Source organism: Petromyzon marinus, chromosome 11 (assembly GCF_048934315.1).
Source record: "Petromyzon marinus isolate PM22_M1 ecotype Great Lakes invasive population chromosome 11, UKy_Petmar_22M1.pri1.0, whole genome shotgun sequence".
In the NCBI taxonomy this organism is placed as follows: Eukaryota; Metazoa; Chordata; class Hyperoartia; order Petromyzontiformes; family Petromyzontidae; genus Petromyzon; species Petromyzon marinus.
Window position 1 is genome coordinate 4513343 of NC_133677.1, and position 19661 is coordinate 4533003.

General features: G+C 45.1%; 1 protein-coding gene across 19 annotated transcripts in view; it reads right to left on the minus strand.

The window, feature by feature from the left end:
- Positions 1 to 14711: 14711 nt before the first annotated feature.
- Positions 14712 to 19661, minus strand: part of LOC116941316 (transcription factor COE3) — a 146162-nt gene continuing 141212 nt past the window's right edge. For 11 of the 19 annotated variants that reach the window (XM_032952248.2, XM_032952256.2, XM_032952251.2 and 8 more), the window contains 2 exons: positions 19159 to 19206; positions 14712 to 18226 (listed from right to left, as the gene is read on the minus strand). In XM_032952248.2, coding sequence (XP_032808139.1) covers positions 18195 to 18226; positions 19159 to 19206 — 80 coding nt within the window. In that variant the 3' untranslated portion in view covers positions 14712 to 18194. The remainder of the gene's footprint in view (positions 18227 to 19158; positions 19207 to 19661) is intronic. The other 8 variants (XM_032952253.2, XM_032952254.2, XM_032952261.2 and 5 more) reach the window with 1 other exon arrangement.

Here is a 19661-nt window from a genome sequence, read left to right on the forward strand (position 1 = left end):
ACCTCAAAACAATGGCTCGTCCTTGAGCCGCAATACTTCCTTGGAACATTTTTTTTTTTATTCGGTGTTAGCTTACGGATGTTTGTTTCGTGTCTTGTAAAAACGCACGTTCCACCGCGCTTTTTTTGCCACGGCTGAGATTGCACTTATTCTTCTCACTTCTAAAGCCGGTTCACTCCTTATCACGCAATTTTCTCCACATTCCGACCCTATTATAACCCATTCTAGCCGTTTTTCATCCCTATCCTCCCATCTCCCTCCCAATTCTCGCCCCCTAGTTGCTGCCTTGTGCCCCGAATCACGCACTGAAGGACAGGAAACCAGATGTCCCATCTGCTTGATTATTTTTAAAGTTCCCCGAACATTTTTCGCGAGATTAGACCGTCGAGTACATATGTTACTGCCAAATTAACCACCCGGCAAAAGTCAAATTCTCCCCCGACTCCTTTAAAGCACGGCTTTTCCCCGTAAACAAGCCACATGCAGCTAAAAGACATGCCAATTTGCGTGAACATATTCTAAGCGGGAACCGAGTGGAGCTGATTGTGGAAAGTGAACATTTTGGCCTACGGAGACCTTCACAAAGATTAGCGATTTCAGCGTAAACCAATATTTTATTTTATTTTTTAAACAAAACAAATAAGAATGGGTGTGCGTTACGGCGCGCGCACGCGCACACACACACACACAGCGCTGAGCGCGCGTCTGTGCTGGAGTTGCTTTCGAATGCGCACAAATTGGAACGGAGGGGGAGGGAGTGCTGAGTCCTACAAAGGATTTACACTCTGACCTTTACACCGACCACCCGGCTGCTTGTATGAATATCTCCCAAGTTTCTCCCTTTGCAGTTTGAAAATCAGCTGTTTGATGTTTGTGGCCAGGAGTGAGATAGATAAAAAAAAAGTGTGGCAGCAGTCTTCTTGCACGTGCTAGATTGTGAGTTTGAAAAACAATACCCGTACACTTCGCAGGAAATGCAATTTTTGTGTTGATTCTTCAGACATTCATAGAATATAATGAGTTAACTTCACACGCAAAAGAGTTGACGTTTTTCCCCCCGCTTCACACTGACAGTTTCGTAGGGTTGAAAATTGCGTGGTTTTTTTCCTTCTTCTCACATGTAAGTAATGGTATTTCCCTTCCTCTATCACACTCCCCCCCCCCCCCCCCTACAATTACTTCATATTGTAATTTGATCACAACTGGCCAAGTTTCATTTCTAACGAGCACATTAATTTTTCTCGCTTGAGACCAAACAGGTTTAATGCCGTGGAACAAATATTTCCTGACACCCTCACCTTCCAAGCTCACCGTATTTACTTGTGTGAGCTTCCACGGTCTAATATGCTTCAAAGGCCCTCGACTGCCACGTGGCTGACAGGCAGACAGCTCACCATTGAGGGTCACACACTGCACGGGGGCGAACAACTACTGCACTGAATGAATAAATAAATGACAGGCTTATGACACGTTTGATGGTGCATTTTTAAGGAAATCTGTCGAATTACCTGCTCTTTCCTCCGAAACAATTTTCTCGCACGTAGGCCGCCTGTCTGTCTGTCTGCAAAGCGTCGCTGTGCGTCTCGCTGGATGGTGGGGGCTTGGCTGTGGAGCCTGCACCAGGCCTAGGGTCAGACCCTTTGGGGGTGGCACGTTCTGTGAGTGGGTATGTCAGCTGGGCGAGCATTGACAAGCACCCCCTATCCCTGGCTTCTGTCACATTTTTAGACCCCTGGGTAAGCATTGCACAGTTCCTATAGCGGTCTCCACTACCCCGCACACCGCCCCCATCTGCCCTGACTCCAACCAACCGCTTTTCAACACACAGCCATTACAGCACCAGGAAGCGAAGGGTCAGGAGGTCCTCACTAAAATTCGAGGGTCCTTCATTTAAATACTGTAAGGCTGTGCAGCAGCACTCTTGTGTGTGCGAGTCTATGTGTGTGTCTACGAGCGGGAGAACTATGGCAGACCCTCAGCCGGCTATGCTCTGCATGGCTGTATTGACAAAGGAAGATGAATCGGCAAGCCCACTATTATGTGGACAGTTGACAGAGCGACACTCTCAGACATTTGATGATATAACCTTCTTAAGTATGATGGCCATCATCATCACCACCGTTATCATCAGCCATCATCAATCCACTCTTGGATCAAGACCTCCACAATCTGTCGTCGTCATCTCTCACGATCCTACGATGCATAAGAGCTGATTTCATCGCTCTATCTCCGAGGTGGATGTGCTCTGAAACGTGGTCCCTTGGCTCCGACTCCGTCGTTATCCCTTCTGGCGACGTGTCCTGCCCAAAGCAGGCTTTTCACACCTGCGTACGTTCTCAAATCTCCAATCCATGTGTTAGTAATTTTCTGAAATGTAATTCCTTACAACCATGCATCTTTCCGTGGTTCTGTTCACACTTTTGAGTTTTTTGTAAAATTTTGATGGCCATCGAGGCCAATATTTGCAATTGATGATACCAGTGTTATATGTGTATTATTATGTATACATAAATCTTGACTTAAAGCTTTCGTGACTGCAGGAATTAATATTCTTTGGGTCTTTCGGTAAAGTCACATATTTTCACCGAAAGACCCAAAGAATATGTGTATACATGTTTATGGATTTATTTTGGTTAAGAAACTTTGCATGGCCACATTCTATTTTGGCCCTGAATGGACCACTATTACAAATTAACCATTGTGCCTCTTTGGGTGATTGTGGTTTTATTACTCGTTTTCTTTGCTTTATGTAAGGCAGATATGAAGCTGCATAATACGTTTTGGCATAATTGAATTCCTTTATCTTTGCAAGATAATTGTTATAAAAGTGTTTTTACTAGCTAAGACCACACATACGTTGTGACACACTTCATATGTAGGGCAGGATACAAATGGTGCACATTAGTAAATATGTGTAGATAATTGGCATTACATTTGCTGAATATTTCTCCGCATAATTTTGCTTCACGGATCCCAACTCAATCAAGCTCATGTTGCAGATAATGGTTAAATTACATTAGCCTAACTACCATTTGCTGGCTTACGTGTATTGTTTGTGAATAGGGCACTGCGATTTTCTGCCTATTACTGCATAGAGATTATTGTGAAGAAATCGTCAGCAATAATAATTTTTCTCAACAAAAGACAAATACATTCTGGAGAGGTTACAAATAAAACCTGAGTGTTAATTTTAATTGCGTAAAAGAAATGTAAATCGTTGAGTAATAACCAACTGCTCAGTCTTAGAGTTTGGTACAGTATGACTTGACTTTTTTAAAAAATGTCTTCTGCAAAAATGTATTGTTCAGCTATTAAATAGCAATTCATTTGAGACGCAGCTTCATGGTTTTTGTGTGATCTTGGAATTAAAATTAAAAACGTAAGTTTTCAGAATTATTTGCTCTGCATTGATTTTTTTTTACAAACGTGGCCCTTTTGGAAATGTAATTTAAACTTTAAAGCTTTAAGCTTGAAAGTATCGCCCGAATTTGACTTCCCACAGGTGACGCGTGAGAAGTCATTGCTCTCAAATCGTCAAAAATGCTAAATTAAATGGTAGGGACGTCGGTTACTTGTGAAGGTTTCAAACTGCAGAAAAGTATAAAATTTAAATTGAGCCTTATTTAAGATGTAATTGTGCGGAAAGTTGCCAAGCATCATAAAACTGCCTCCTGGTGACTTCCAAACAAAACACTCCTTTCAGGGTTCATTTAAAAAATTGCAGCCTCTCTACTTTTTTACTTTTTTATTTTATTTTATTCAAACCGCAATTTGCTGTGCGTGTGAAAGTTGACACAGGCAGGTATTTTACTCACGGAAGCAGCATGGCCTGAGCCTGGACAGTAAATCAGAATTTCTGCCAATTGAAGCCCTCCCCGCGATGGAGTTTTGCAGGGTTCAATGGGAACTTTGTGGGGTTTTTTGTGGTTCTTTTTTCATTATTACTTTTTTTCCCCTGCTCTCGGCTTCAGCCCCCGAATATTTCTAGCTCGCTTCTCCAGGCACACATTCCATTCACTTACATTAATGCGAGAATACACCGCTTAAAATGTACTGTGTATTGACAGAAACGTGGAATGTTTATTTGAGACACCATTAATTTGTCAAGCCCTGAATTGTCATTAGGAAAGCGGGTGCCGTGCCAGACAAGTGACAGGACCGTACTTAATTTTCACGTCACTACCCTTGGCATGGGTCTGACCATCGCATGGCTGATGTGGCTATCCCCTACCCCAGTGGACAATTAAGAGTGGCCCTCGGTGGGACCAGAGTCACCAATCTCGAACCATGGACCGCGTAGTAACGCCGCTGTCCGCTTCAATCATTCGCCGGCCGGCAAATCGGATATTCACCAGGCTACTCCTAAAACTGTCCGCAGGCTCACTCGCCAACCTCGACATGAACCTGTAAACATCGCTGATAAACTCCCCACCATAGAAGGAAATATCAAAGAAGAAGTTGGGCATCACGATAAGACTCCACTCGAACATCTTGAGCAGCGTGGCACCTGGTTGCATGCCATCGGAGTGACGGCAGCTCGCCTATCTGTTCAAACTAGGCTCTTGAAGCAAAATGACAACAACAATAAGAACAACAACAACAACAACAACTAGTTTACAGTGCTCTTTCCTGCGCACAGAGAAAATCTGCCCGGGCTTCGTTCTCCTACCTTTGTACCCTCGCCGCACCGGACTGAAAAAAGGCCTCAAGCAAGGCAGCGTTGGTGGGTTTATCCAGAAATAAATGGAGCACGATCTAACAGCAGTAACTACAGTGCGGGGATCACTAAAGGCCTTGCCACAGAAAGCCCTTCCATTGTGTTAAGCTACGATTGCCCGATCAATGCCTCTTTTCACCAGGCACCGATTGTTGCTGTGAAATGAAGTGCGTCTATTGGCCAGCTCACTTTGGGTGAGCTATACGCCCGTCCGACCATGTTTATGGTGCCGTTAATGTAGCGCCTCACCCCGCTCTGCCCTGTTCCCGGGTCGCTTCAGTCATTTTAATTGACACGCTTAAGGAACACTCTGGCCCGAGCACCGACATTCATCAATACGCGGGACGCTTTGAATGGAACTGCCGCTTGGTTTGCTGGCGGAGGTGGAGTGCCGTCACGACTCGCACCGCCAGTGCCTCCTCCTCCTCCTCCGTCGCGTGTGTGTGTGTGTGTGACCCGCAGCTCACTGCTCTGTACGTACGCACACGAGGATTGCCAACCTGTCTTGGCTTTCCATAGGATCATCCTCTTTATGATGGGGAAATGTTTAAATCTTCGTAGGACATAGAAATTCCTGCGTTTTTGTCAGATTAATAATACGAATAAAATACCTCTCGAGATGCATTTATGTGTGGTTCTCTCCTCTTAAGGTGTTGTGAGATATTCTCCTTCCCATAATGTCTCACGGAATTTAGTCAAAAATAGTCATTGATAATATAAACTTGTAACGCGCCTCGCAGTATTCGCTCACTCTCAAAAAGAGTGAATGACTCAGATGCAGTGGCGGATTATCCTCGTAGCAAAAGTAGCTACATATGTAGTAGCTACGGGCCCCGCACTTTAAAGGGCCCCGCGCTAAATGCTTTCAAGCTATGAATTCCGTTTAAGTGATTCTGCACTTGCTCTATTACTATAGTACTATACTGCCTTCAACTTTTATGAACGACTGGGTGTTTAAGGTTAGCGATTTGTCGTATTATCTGGCTGTATAGCAAATAAAAAAAATACTTTACTATGCAAGTTCAAAATTTGTGTTTTAATATTTACGTGTTTTTTTATTTATTTGAGAATACGTTTTCTCCTTTTTGCTGGCAAGAAAACAGCTGTGTGAAGATGTTAAAACACCAAACTGAAACCTTTTACAAGGAATCATGTCTGCATTAACCACAATACTTGTGGTCAGAATACAAACAAAAAACATACTCTGATAATATATGCATTGTCCTTGAAACTGATTGGTCCACACCAGAGACAGCTTTGAGCCTCGTCTCAAACGGTGTTAGACCAGAGGTACGCTAAAAGGCGAACAGCACAAAGCAATGCCACTATTAGGGGGTCCTCTGGACCTCTGGTCTAACACCGTTCGATCTACAAGGCTCAACTGTGACAGTCAAGAGACTGTTTGGCCACACCAGAAAAAATAATTAAGAGAAAACGTAATTTTGCCCCCGCATGAAAGAAAAGTTAAAACTTTGTCGTTGAAATGCTTCTTACATATATAATATCCTTTTAAAAGCATGCCTATGCGCTTCTTTCCAATACTATTTTACAGGATGTGTTCTAACATAGTAGTGGGTTTATTAGCAGCTATTTTGTTGAATTGTACGACTGTGTCTCCAAACCTAACACTGCACTTCCAGTGGCAATGTCATTGCCAGAACACCAAAAACGAGCCAAATGTGATTTTCTACAATGATGACGTTCGTCATTGTTTCCCAAGTTTCAGCGGCGACAGTGATGTTTACACTAATCTCAGTGGCAGCGGCAGAACGCGCGCCGTGATTTATAATTGTTAGCAGAAGCGGCGCGACCAACGTTGGCTTCACGTCGTGGTCGGCAGAAGCGCCTCGGCGCTGAGCTGCGTTGTGGCCCCCCCGCTAACCGCTGCAAGACGGACACCTGATCCAGCTGGCAAGGGCGCTCCCTCCGTTGTCGTTTGTTGTGGAAACAGCCAACCGTGAGCTTCTCGGAGCTGTCACGGCGTTTGAGGGAGCCGCTCACGCCGAGACGAGCCAATACCCCGCACCGCTTTAGGCGAAGCGTGCGGGCCGTCGCACACGGGAGGCCCCCGCGCTCTCGCAGACCCTCCCAGCTCGTTCGCTACATATTGAAGTCATTAGCGGGTGCCTGGCCACAAATTGCTTACTCCGTTTTTTTTCTTTCTTATTTTCATTTTAGTTAATACGGTGAATGCTTGTTGCTCTGGCAGTTAGCTGGGTCAGCTAACTCCCCAAGTGCCGTGCCAATCCGAGGCCAGTGTAACGTGTACCAGCGTAGGTCACATTCAATTGAAAACACACCAAAGGTGGATCACGGCACACACACTGTGTGCCTGAATTACATAAATGCTTGCTAATTGATGGGCCATTGCTGCCAAATTTATATATATACTGTGTGATTGTGTGCGTACACACACACGGAGAATATGATTTGAGAATAATTTCACTCTAATGTGCTGAGAATAATTTCAACCTTCCGATTTGCAGGGAGAATTTTCGCGGGGAAAGCTTAAGATCATTTGTCACAGTTAAACACTATTAGCCTTGAAATAATGTTTCTATTTTATTGCCTACAACGAAGATCTTATGTGTGCACTTTTTTCAGTTTTGGCTTTCATATAGAACGCTGCTACATATACGTGCTGCGTATCTTTACATGATACGGCCAATTAGAAACAAGGTCTGTGGAGCAGTATACTACAGTAAAGTCCCAACGAATATGGATGGGCATATGTTGATGTTCTGCCTTTGTGCCCTGATCATTTGACAACATTAGCTCCTTGATGTCAGCTAGGGATGGCTGCATTTTAGCAATATGCACTTTTGTATGATCTGTGTGAGTAGCTCGTTTTCATTGTTTGTTCTAAAACTTGTTGATTACTTACATATACAGTGCGTTTGCGCGCATGTGTGAATTGATATTGTCATTACACATGCACGTGTGTGTGTGTGTGTAGAGTGGTAGTGTAGCGGTTGGCACGCTGCGCTATGAACCCCGGCGACCAACATCGGTGACGAATATCGGAACTGGTCCTGGGCCTCCCCTAGGTCGACTCAGCCTCAAATAAGTACCTGGTGCGGTGTCTAAACATCGTCACTAGGGAGACAAAGGCGGCCGGGCGTGGTGTTGGCCACCCCACCCCCTTGTGTGCCATTCCGGCCTTCATAGGTGCTCGCTAACAGCACTTGCCAAAACAGTCCGTGAAGGCTACGTGGGGGATCTGTGTCTTTGTTTTGTGCGTTAACGTCGTGTGTTAGCGTGTGTGCACATGTATATGGGTGTGTATGTGTAGTGACATAGAATCGGTCACTTAACATAGCGCTGGCTGCAGGTAGGGAAGGGGTTTTGCAGCTACAGCAGCCCTGACTGACAGCAGGTCACGTGATAGACCAGAGCGGGATCTAGGGGAAGGGTCACGGAAGGGGCACATCGAGAATCCGCAAGTAGGTTCCAGAAGGGGGGCGTGGCCGGGGGCGGAGCCAGGCCAGGCTGACAGTATAAGAGGGGCCCCGGTAGGGGACCTCGGGGCTGTCGTCGTGTGGAGCGGGATCCCCGTCGTGCTGCTGCTGGAGGCTTCACCGTCGTCGCCGTCTTCACCATCTCGGCGTCGCCAGTCAGGCAGCTGTCCTGACTGGGAACCGTAGTTGCTAAAGTGTGAACTGTGAAGGCTGTTAATAAACAGAGTGCCTTCCTACTTTTAGTGTCTCCGAGTCAGTCACTACGTATGCATATGGAAAGATATGGACATATGTGTGTTGGCACATCGAGAAGTACAGGTGGTGCATCTGCCAGGCGCCCTTGTTAGTTAACCAACAACATCTGGGTCTGTTCCATAACCTCCTGCCAGCGAGTCTTTGCCACTTAAAGTAGCCTCAAGTTTCACCAGTCTGGCACAAGCGCCGTGGTGAAATCACCGCCACTTAGTGCAACGTTTGAATGCACATGGTGTCTAAAGGCAACCGCGTCTCAAGATGCTGAGGGAACTGTGGGCATATTCATCTCGGAGGCTGTGAAAGGCCGGGGGAAAAGTGGTGACCTTTGTTATTGTTTTTGTTGTTCAGCGCGTGCGTGTGCACAATTGCACGCGTGTGCGGGATTTCGGTGGCCCAGCGGTTTGTGCGCAGTAATGTCCAACGTCAGTGGCGAGAGATAACCGAACTGGTGGTGGTCGTCGCCTAGTTCAACGCAGCCTGGTTTCGGGTATACACGAACCGCACTTTGAACCCAGCGACCCGAGTTCAAATCCTGCTCACGGCCAACATCATTAATGAATAGATGAAAGGGTCCGGGGCCTCCGGTGGCCTTACAGGAAGCGCCTGGTGCCGTGTGTAATCATCAACATTAGGAAGACAAAGGCGGCCGGGCGCGCTGCAGGTGGCCCCATTTTGTGCCGAGCCGGCCTTCATAGGCAGGCACTTCGCGAAGGGCACTTTCCTCAATGGTCTGTCTGGCAGCACGGTGGGAGGAGGGCAGGGTGGGAGTGGGGGTATCTTTATCTCTGTCTCTGTTGCTCCCACACGGATGTAATGGTGAGGGGGAGCCGGTGTAGACGGTTGCGTTGGCAGGAGAGAGAGCGCGAGAGCGAGCGAGGTGGGCGGGAAGGATCGATGCACGGAGGTGGCGGCACCTCGTTAGGCCGCCGGTCTCACCTTTTGACCCGCTCGGTTATTAATAAGGCCCGGGCGGTCGAAACCGCCCGCCATCCATTACGTTTATGAGTGTTTTATTGAGCTGCTGCGGATGAATTTTTAATGCGGGGAGCCGCGGGTGCGAATGCGGCAGCCCGCTGATCGCGGGGACAGCTGGTGTACGTTACCTCTCCCAGCCCCGGGTGACAAGAGCCACTGGCCTCACGCTCGCTCTCCTTTGTCTCTTCATTACGGCCGCCTTAAGGTGGTGATTTTTTTATTCTTCTTCTGCCGTCCAACGGTAAACCACACACACACACGCGCGCGAACACCACGCAAAGTTATGCAAAAAAAAAGGTGGCAATTCTCTGCGAGGACATTTATTAACCTAACTCAAATAAAACATTTTCATCTGCTTGCCAATGACCTTTTTTGCTTTTGTCTTTATTGCTACCATTCTCGGTTGTATAATGTGCGCGTGCGTCTGTGTGAATGTGGAAGAAAAAATGATTTCGGTGCGAACTTGAATTGAATTTTGGCAAACCGTCTCAACTTTAGAAGTGCTCCGAAAGTTATTATTTGGTGCCATTTGCTCGTAAAATGGTTATTTGTATATACGAGTTTTTAATGACACATTTTTTCGTCTATAAACAATAACAAAATACATTTCGTATTAAATGGCAATTTAGTCACATAATTAGACTTCTGTTAAATATTTGAGATTCAAATATAACTTTTTAACTCACTTTACAATATTAAAAGCATTATTATTATAAAAAAAACAGGTGTCGCGAGGTGGCTTACAACAGCGGATCACGAACTGTGGCTTGCCGAGACCTTCATCCAGCAGTGGATTGACCATGACTCTCCGTTTCGATACTCGCTCGCCGGGAGACTTTGCCGCCCCATTGTGAGTCTGCGACCATCTCTCTGTCTTCTCCCTCTCTCCGTCTGCTTTTCCATCTCCGGGGCCAATTCCGCGGCGTCCTCTTGCCACCAATAACTCATCGGCAGAGTTATTGGTGACCCGGAAGAGTCCTGCCGGCCACTTGCGCGCGCCGGCTGAGATGTGAGCCCAGACAAATGGGTGTGATTTAGGCTGTGAGCGCAGAGGCTCGGGGAGTCCCTGCATCTGTCGTGAGACGGTCCCCACCTGCCCCCTCCACCCCCCTCGCCCACACCCCTCGCCCCCCCCACCCCACCGCGACCTCCTCCTGTCCTCCCCTCATTCCTTCTCGTCATCCTCCCATCATTAGAATCCGTGGAATACATTTGACCTCATCTGAAATAAAACACACGCACCACAAACTATATAACAGATTACTTGTCTTCAAGCTGCTGCAGCTTTGTAAGTAAATATTCAGAATGTGCTGGTTTAATTTGTATTAAAAAGAGAAACATCTCAAAGGCCGTTTTAATAAGCTTTTATTTAATTGTAATAAAAAATATATGGTCTTCCAAGGTGCATTTCGGCCCTTTTATCAAAAGTCACAAATTACCTTAAAATGAATAACATTAAAGGCTGCCTGCCGATCATGTAAATTCATCACCGTACTTTTTTCTGTGATTGCTGGCTGGAGCAGTTACATGGGCACAGCTTGCGCGAGCACTGAACAACAAAGCCCCTCTCCTCGGTGCTTGTGATGAAACGCAAACTAGAAAGAGGCGTCCTCGCCTCTGCTTGTTTGAGCCAGGCATTCAAAAAGCCGCTCGGTGGTATTGATTGTCCTGGCATAAGCGGCAATTTAAGAACTTAAATTGCCGCGCAGGAATCGCTCTGAAGGTTAAGTAGGTGCGCTGGCTGTTTACACGAGAGCCTAGTGGATGTGCCAGGGTCACGCTCTTGATTCTCTAAAGACAACAAGCCACATCTGCCCGCCTGCCCCAACCCATCCTCGCGTTTTACCGCGTCTCGGCCTGGCCTGGGTGACCGCGGCGGGGTGAAGGTGCTCCGTGCGCTGGGCGAGGCTGCGACTCGCGGGGAAGCGACGCACACGGGCCCCGCGCGTTCCATCAGCGGGGTGCCTACGCCGGCCGCGCATGGGCGAAGCCACCACCACCGTGGCCCGCTCGCTACTGCACGAGTTTGGCGTCAAGTTTGAAAAAAAAAATCTGTCAAAATCAATTGTTTTGGAATCGACAACGCTGCAAATTATTTTTTGGTTCCTCCCCCCCACCCCCCCCCCCTTAATCCCCTCCGTCGTGATTTACAGTTTTCTGCCTTTTGCTCCAATCCCCAGACCGACGGCAGACTGTAATTAGCGGTTGTGCCGAGAGCTAATTGCGGAGATGGACAGAAAAGGTGCCTGGGCACCCCACCCCCTAAACCGGCCCCACCTCAGCCTTGCACCAGCGGACGCCCCCAGCCTTCCACCCTAATTGGCAAGTTGTGGTCGTTTGTCACGATCCGCCACTGCTGGCATCGATGTTACACATGTACGAGCGAAGTGTTTGTTTTACACTGTCACGGGCCATTGGCTCGCTATATTGAGACTGACGTTAGCCGAGCCGACTTTTAAAAAGGTTTGTTTTGCACTGCGCGTGCGGATGGTCGCTGCTTTTGCCTGCGTGCGAGAAGTCGCGGTGACGACGTGCGGCTATCGGCAGTGAGCGTAACCACCCCCCCCCGACCCCTCTTTGGAACTTGACGGCGGCGACGTTAATTTATTTTTGCACGGCTTTAATATCGAGCCACGCAAATCAGGTTGTTTCAGATGCAAGGTTGACTCCGCTAAGCACTTCTGCATTTTCGCAGACGTCTTCCGACTAAAAATCGTCGAGACGTTTGCGACAAAATATGAACGAATCTGATTCTAAACGCGGTCGCCGTGGTCGTTAACCATAATGCACACGTAGTCGGCGGCAAGTGTAAATGCATAAACTGGATATACACCGATGCATTTGCAATATGTGTCTCGATAATATATAATGCATACACACCGCTTAATGTTTTATTGAGGCAAGATAAATAACTAAACAGGGATAGAGTGGTGGCGCATCAGTTTGCACACTGCAACTATGAATCCGGCAAACTTGAGTTGAATTCCCGACTGCTGCTCAACATTGGTGGCAAGTGATATCTGAACGAGTCTTGGGCCTACCCGTTTGTTAACCTGCACTAACCAGCATGGTGAAGTATGGTCAAATAACCCCATGGCTGCTGCTGAATTGGGGGGGGGGGGTATTAATCCAACAGTGGCTTGACAAAGCGCTATATATTGAAAATATTACTCTTGAGGTAAATAAGCATTTAACACATTATCACCATGCACAGTTACATTTCACGGGTCTTTGAAGCTGTTTTACAAATCTCTGCATACACAGCAATTGTGTTAACCAATAACGTTATTAACACATTTGTTCAAAGACCATTATCACTGGCTCTGCCAAGAGCCTTCAAATGAATGAGCGAATGATGTGGCAGAACATGTCAGAGTCTCTCTCTCTTTCTCTCTCTCTACATATCTCTCTCTCTATCTCCGTGTGTGCCAAAGGTGTGAGATGCATCAGTAGGCCACATCAGCAGCGGGGTGACCCTTTCATCTCGATACAAGGCGCGTCCTTGCCGGGCGTTCGATGACTTATTGACACCCGGCGCCCGCGCGAATGGTAATCAGCCAATTAGCCGGGAATCGCCGTGCAGACGAGAGCCCAAATAATGAATGGGGTCTCGCTCCCAAAAAAAAATCGACATCAATTTTTTTTTACCCCCCCCCCCCAAATCCCTCCTCCTCACCCAACTCGTTAATGTCACGTGCAGCTTTATTGAAGGCTGTCAGAAGCATTCGCTTAAAGAATGAGAAATTGACAGAGGCCGGAGTGAGGTTTTTTTGCTTGCTGCCTCTTCCCTGCCCTCAACCCCTTCTCCTCCTCCTCCTCCCTGGCTCTGAAAAGCGGTGTGCAACATGCAATGGGGCTCAGATAAGCAGCACCAATTGCTATCATCGCTTCATTTGGCCCATCTTGATGAGTATAGATTAAAGCCCTCTGTTTGGTGGGCTCTTTCCCCCATCCCCCTCCCTTGTCCCTTCTGTTTTAAACAGAGAGAGAGAGAGAAGCAGTGGAGAGCAAGCACGAGCGCTGGGGACGACGGGAGCGTTTGGTGGTGGCGGTGGTGGTGGTGGTGGTTGTGGTGTGTGTGTGTGTGGGGGGGATAGCGTGCAAAAATTAAATTAGGTGGAGGCCACACCCACCGTTGGAGATGATAACCTTGCCTGCGGGGCTATTGATCGCCGGTGCTTTCGTGCGCGCAGCGGCGGGCGCTGGGCTGGGCTTCGGGGGTACAACATCGCATTGCAAGGCCGGTGTCTGAAGCATCGCAATTAGTCTCGGTAACCGATCGCACCATAGGTGACTCAGAGCGGCCCCCCGTTCGCCTCGTGTCACCAGTCAAGAGTGCTGCTGATGGGTTTTTTTTGTAGCTCGCACGGTGACCGAACTTGTGCTCAGATTTGTTCATTGTTCATTTACAGCTCTTTCTGTTAATCCACCGCTGGATGAGGGCCTCGCCCTGCAAATATAATTAATTGGGCTTTGTTGGAACGTACTTGACAATGCTGGTCAGTGCCCGTTGGCGAAGTGGAGACTCTCGGGACCGGTTTAGATATTACTCGCCCGAGTATCGAACCTAAGTGGGCGGGTTCATAATGCAGTGCGCAAACGACTGTGCCACCTGCTCCACCCGTCAGGCGTTTAATGAGTCGAAATTTATATCAGCAATGTGTGGCTGAGGTTCTATTGAGGTGTACACAAGACGTGCATATCTCAGGATTGTGATTTTTAGTTCTAGTATGGTGAAGTATGGTCAAGCAACCCTCACGGCTGAAGGCCTTCATCCAGCAGTGGATCGTCAGAGCTGAACATTATTATCACCAAAAGATTTTGCCCAAATTCAGACCAAATTATATCATTTTGCTGTGTTCATGTCGCATCACCGTGATCTCTAAATGCTTTTTGATATCACGAGTATCAATTTTATGCTTATTTAAAGCAATGCATGTTTCGGAATTTGTCTTTAGTGTATATATTTTTTTCATAGGTATACCAATTCAGGAATCGACACATGCTTCTGTAATTTATTGCAAATGTGCAATGTAGTAATACCTACATTACAGAGAGCACGGTCTCTCTGTAATGTAGTTATTATGGATCTCGGCCTGCCCATACTTCACCACGCTGGTCAGTGCAGGTTGGGCGAAGGGGTTGGCGAGAACATGAGTGGCTCTGATATCGCTTGTCACTGATGAAAGCCGTTCCATGCGGTATTGAATTGGGCTCACCGGGTTCACACTGCGGCACGCTATCCACGGTACCATCTCCTTGCTCTGCGCTATTTAATACTGTCGTGTAAAAATACGCGCGACACATTTTTCACAGACAAGAGATACTTTAATTAAATATTGTGTAAAATGCAACACTTTTTATACAGTCCAAATTTTTTTTGTTTTTTTTTAGGGAGAAGAAAAATGTACATTTAAAATAACATATTAATAACATTTTAAACGTATTTGACCATGTCCTAAATAGCGAATCGTTTACTAAAAAGTGATAGCATAGTGATGGTGCGGCGTGGGCCGAAATCTGTCCGTGTGCATGGTAATTCACAGGCCTCCACTGTCCAGTTTGTCTTGGGGCTGCTGGACATCAAAATGTACAGCCAGAACTCTGGACAACTGGGTGCTTAATAAACACGGCACTTAAAAAGTGTAACATCTAAAAAAAAAAGATACAAAAATGACATTTTGGCGCAAAGAAATGTAACAACAACAAAAACAATGCCAACGCGAAGACAATTTTGATTGAATTTTAAGGACCTCTTTTCTGAATTGCGCCAATGTCCATTGTGACCGTTGGTATTTCATCGCATGTATCAGGTAATAGAAGGAAACAACGTTGCATTAAACGTGGATTCTGGTTGACACTCGCATCCAAATATGGAAAGGGACAGCGTATACTTGGCAATACACCCTTTTGCCACAAAGAAATAAAACATGCATTCAAATAATGTCTCAAATTATGAGACGATATATTAATGTGCTGAACCGTATTACTATTCTTATTATTATCGTCGTCGTAATTTTTATTTATTTATTATTGCACTGCAGAGAAAATGAAACAAGTTAAGCTAAGTGTTGAGGGATGTCTACATTTTTGAATTTTTAAATAAAACACAAGGTATAATTTGATTACATTGGTATATAACATGAATTTACAAAATTCTCATCTTAACACACGGATATTAATAGTTAAGTGGCACGATTGATTGAAAATCAAAATCAAAAGGCACATTCTATTAAAAGCACACGCTGTCCCTTTGAAGGCGTAAAACAAAACTTCAATGCGCCACTGATCTTATGAATTTGTTCATTATTAATATTTAATGGCAGCCTCAAACCTTGATCAAACACTTTCACAACAAATCATTAAACATAAAAAAATACAAAAATAAACATTGACTTTTGTACGCACGGGCATATCTGTGCAAGTCGCGTTGGCTACAAGTTCACGGATATGGCAAAAATGAATTACACTCACAGAAATCTATACAGGCGGGAAACACCCGTGAAATCATTAAAATGGTTCATGCGATTTTTTTTTGTTTATATCCTCGCAAAAGTTTTTTTAAATTTTTTTGCGTTTTTTTTTTGTGTGTGTGTGTTCGTTTTCTTAATTACACCGCTACATCTTGTCTAAAGTAAGCGATAAACGTGTGCTACAAAAATGAACAAACATCACAGTTTGCGCTGACCACTGAGAGATAAATACATTATGTATAAAGGTTATTTTACAAAAAAATGTGACTCGTGCTGTTAAGAGGAAACTGGTAAAGGGACATTTTTTTTAACGAATATTAAGACTTTTCTTTCTGAGCTCCCTGTCAAAAAAGTGAGAACGCAAAGAGCACAATTGTTTTTTTTCCGTTTAACGCGGCATAACAGTATATTTTAAGACATCGAAGTATAAATATTGAGCTACCACTTTTTTTTGTCGAAAATCACCAAACTACGAAGCTATGGTCAAAAGCACACTACAAAAAAAATAACAGGGGTGCGGGGGGAGACGAGGAGGGGTTAGAGAGAGAGAGAGGACGAGTGGGAAAGTGAAGATTACTAGTACCAGGTCAAATACTTGACAAAACCTACTCCAAAGAGCCAGAGGTTATCACTACTGTACAGGGCTTGCAAGAACAAGGTTGTTGAGTATTTTATTTCAAAGGAAGCTCTAAAGTAATAATCGAATTTCTTTTACACGGCGAAAGTGTTATTGTCACTTATTTTCTCTTATTTCAACTTTTTTTAAACCGATTTTTTTTTCCAAGCACTGTGCTTTTGAAGGCAACACACACGTGCACGCACGCACGCACGCGCGCGTGCGCACACACACATACACAAGTTTATATAGCATTCACAATTTCTATTCTTTTTTTTCTTCAAAGATTTTTTTTTTACTATAATACAGATAGTGATTATTAGAAGATTCCCAAGCCCATTTGTTTTTACACCTTTGCCAACGTTTTGTTCAGTGTTGCTTGCGTACAAGCCACATGCTTTGAAACTCACGACACATCTGACTGTACAAATGTTGAAGCGTTACACGGTATTGTTGTCGTTAGTTCCGATTTTGCAAACATCACCCAAGAAAGTTACGAATATTCCACGAACTGTGTTGTTTTTGTATCTGCATTCTGGACCGTGACGAAAATTATCACCTAATTACATTCTCCAAGACAAACGTCCCACATTTGTCAAATTGTTTTAGCGAACATTGTTCGTATTGAAAAGTGGTCTTCCAGTGGCATTTTTTTACATGCTACAATATTCGTGTTTCTGAGATATTCCACCAAACATAGAGAACAGACAAGCTAACATTAATGATGTTTACACCCTGACGCAGTACTCTATGTAAAATACATTTTATGGTACAGAAGTGTTAAGTGAAGCTGTTACATTGTTGTCAAACTATGGCCTTTCTTACGAGCGGATTCAAAAGTTCCCCCCCCCCACCCCCCATCATCCCGGCTGTGACCTTTTACCAAAGCGTGGCTTGTGGGCAAACGACATCGTAAACCGAATTTTCCCTGCTTTAAAAAAAAGAACAAAATGAAAAACATGTTCTCCCTTTCTTTCGTTCACTTAAAATCAAACGCATCATCTTTACAAACGCTAAAAACACACCAAAATGTGAATTTGTGGAATAAAACATCCGTTCACATTTTTTTTCTCTCTCTCTCTCTCCCCTTCATAGCATTTTCCTGATCTATGTACTGTATTCATAAAACGTCAGACTACGATCTAGGACGAAACTTTGTACCTCGACAGTGCACAAGGAAACGAGAGGACGACTGCGTGTGGTTTATATCGTCGTCGTTGATGTCGGGGGCTTACGTTTTTGTTCGCTTGCGTTTCTTTTTACATTTTTATATTTCATTAACATCATTATTTCGTAACTTCGACAGACATTTAGAAGTTTCCCTTCATTCACGTGGTCGTCTTTCGAGTTCACACAAGGCCTTGCGGGATTTTTTTTCCTCGCGTGAACTATGCTTTTTTCTTCCGGTTTGTTGTTGTTGTTGTTTGTTTCACCAATGTCACACCGCCCAAGCGCTTTTGTTTGTGTTCGGGGTGGGCGATCGTCGACTTGCAAGTTCCTTAAAAAGTGTTGGGGGGGGGCACGGGAGGGTGCATGGGACGAGAGGGGGTGGGGCAGGGGAGGCGTGGTGTGGCAGTGGCAGGTGGAGGGGGGTTACGTTTTTCCCAATATTGGACAGGAATGGATAGCAAGCGCTGCTGTCGAGCTGGGTGATGTGGCGTGCCCGGAGGAAGGTGGAAGGCAAGTGGTTGTCTTTTTCCTCACATTGGTGGGACGACCAAGCCGGACATGGCTGAGGGAGAAATGTACAGCGGAGGCAGACGAGTATGGAAGACAAAGGGGAGGGGGGGGGGGAGGAAAGAAATTGAAACACACGGTTAGCATAATGCACACATTCACCGGGAGTATTTTTTTTCAACCAAAAATGTGCAATATCAACATTGTTAGTCGATTTATTACGAGGAAAAAAAGTGTAAGTATTGAACGTGATTGTCATTTGCTTCGTAGTTTACGTGATGGCATGTGAGCGCATGCAGTGCGGACGGATTTATGTCTCTGTTGTTGTGTTTTGCGGTGATGCTCACATTGTCTGGGCTGTTGAAAAAGAACAACGAGTTATCCTTCCCTGTCCAAACCGGTCAATCATGGCGTTTATATCTCCCGAATGTTTATTGGAATTTGGAAATTAACTGTGGGCGTGTCTTCGTATAAGGGCTTTCATCCGCTGAGTGTTTCTGAGATTTGAAATTACCACTTGGCCCGTAAAAAACAACTTACTGACATCGGCTCGAGCTGACCGCCAAATAAAATAGAGCAAAGACGATCAAATGAAGCCCTGCGAGTGAAAGCTAACGGAAATTATCATGCCCAAAATAGATAACAGGTAACAAAAAAAAAACTCAAAACCATATAATCGCAAGAATTATATGATGCCTCATAGTTGGGAGGTGAATTTATTACAAAATAATTAATAATATTACAAATGGCCTTAAGTGTTATGGCACGCGTATAAACACAATTCATTAAACTCATTAAATAATCTAGCAATGTGAGAGTTGCAAGGAAGAGAGGAGATGGGACAGGGAAATGCAGTGATTTTTTTAAAAAATATATATATATTTGGAGGGAAAAAAAACAACTAAAAACACAACAACAGTGAAATGATGTGCATGGATGGAATAAAAAAAAGGACGTGCTAAGTCTGTGATGCATTGGAATACCCACCTAAAACAGAATCTTTAAACTGCGCAACAAGACCATGTCCAAAATTCCCTGCGTGATAAAGTATAGACAGTGCCTTTAAACATTCATCGATTGTAACAAGCCCGAAGGCATTGCGAAGCTGTAGTCGGTTTCTAATTTTGTTGCGATGGAGGCTGCGCGTAGCTAATAGATCATAATCTTGTTAGCGCAGTGCCAAGTCCATTACGCACCATTTACACGGAACAAATTCCAAAACGTCTTACTTATGTCTACTGGTTTCATGTTTCTTTAAAAAAAAGTAACAAAAATAATAAATAAATGAAATCAAATGAGGGGTTGGGGGGTGGGGGGGATGCTTTTAAAATTGAGTTTAATGCAAAGAGGAAATTTGTTGGCTATTAGCCTGATGCTTGCGGGTTGCTAACCCAGCGTATAGTTTTGTATTACAGGAAATTGGAAAAGCCTGTAAGTTTACTCAGAAACAAAACTTCTCATTCTCTCATTAAATCCAGGAAAATCTGCGT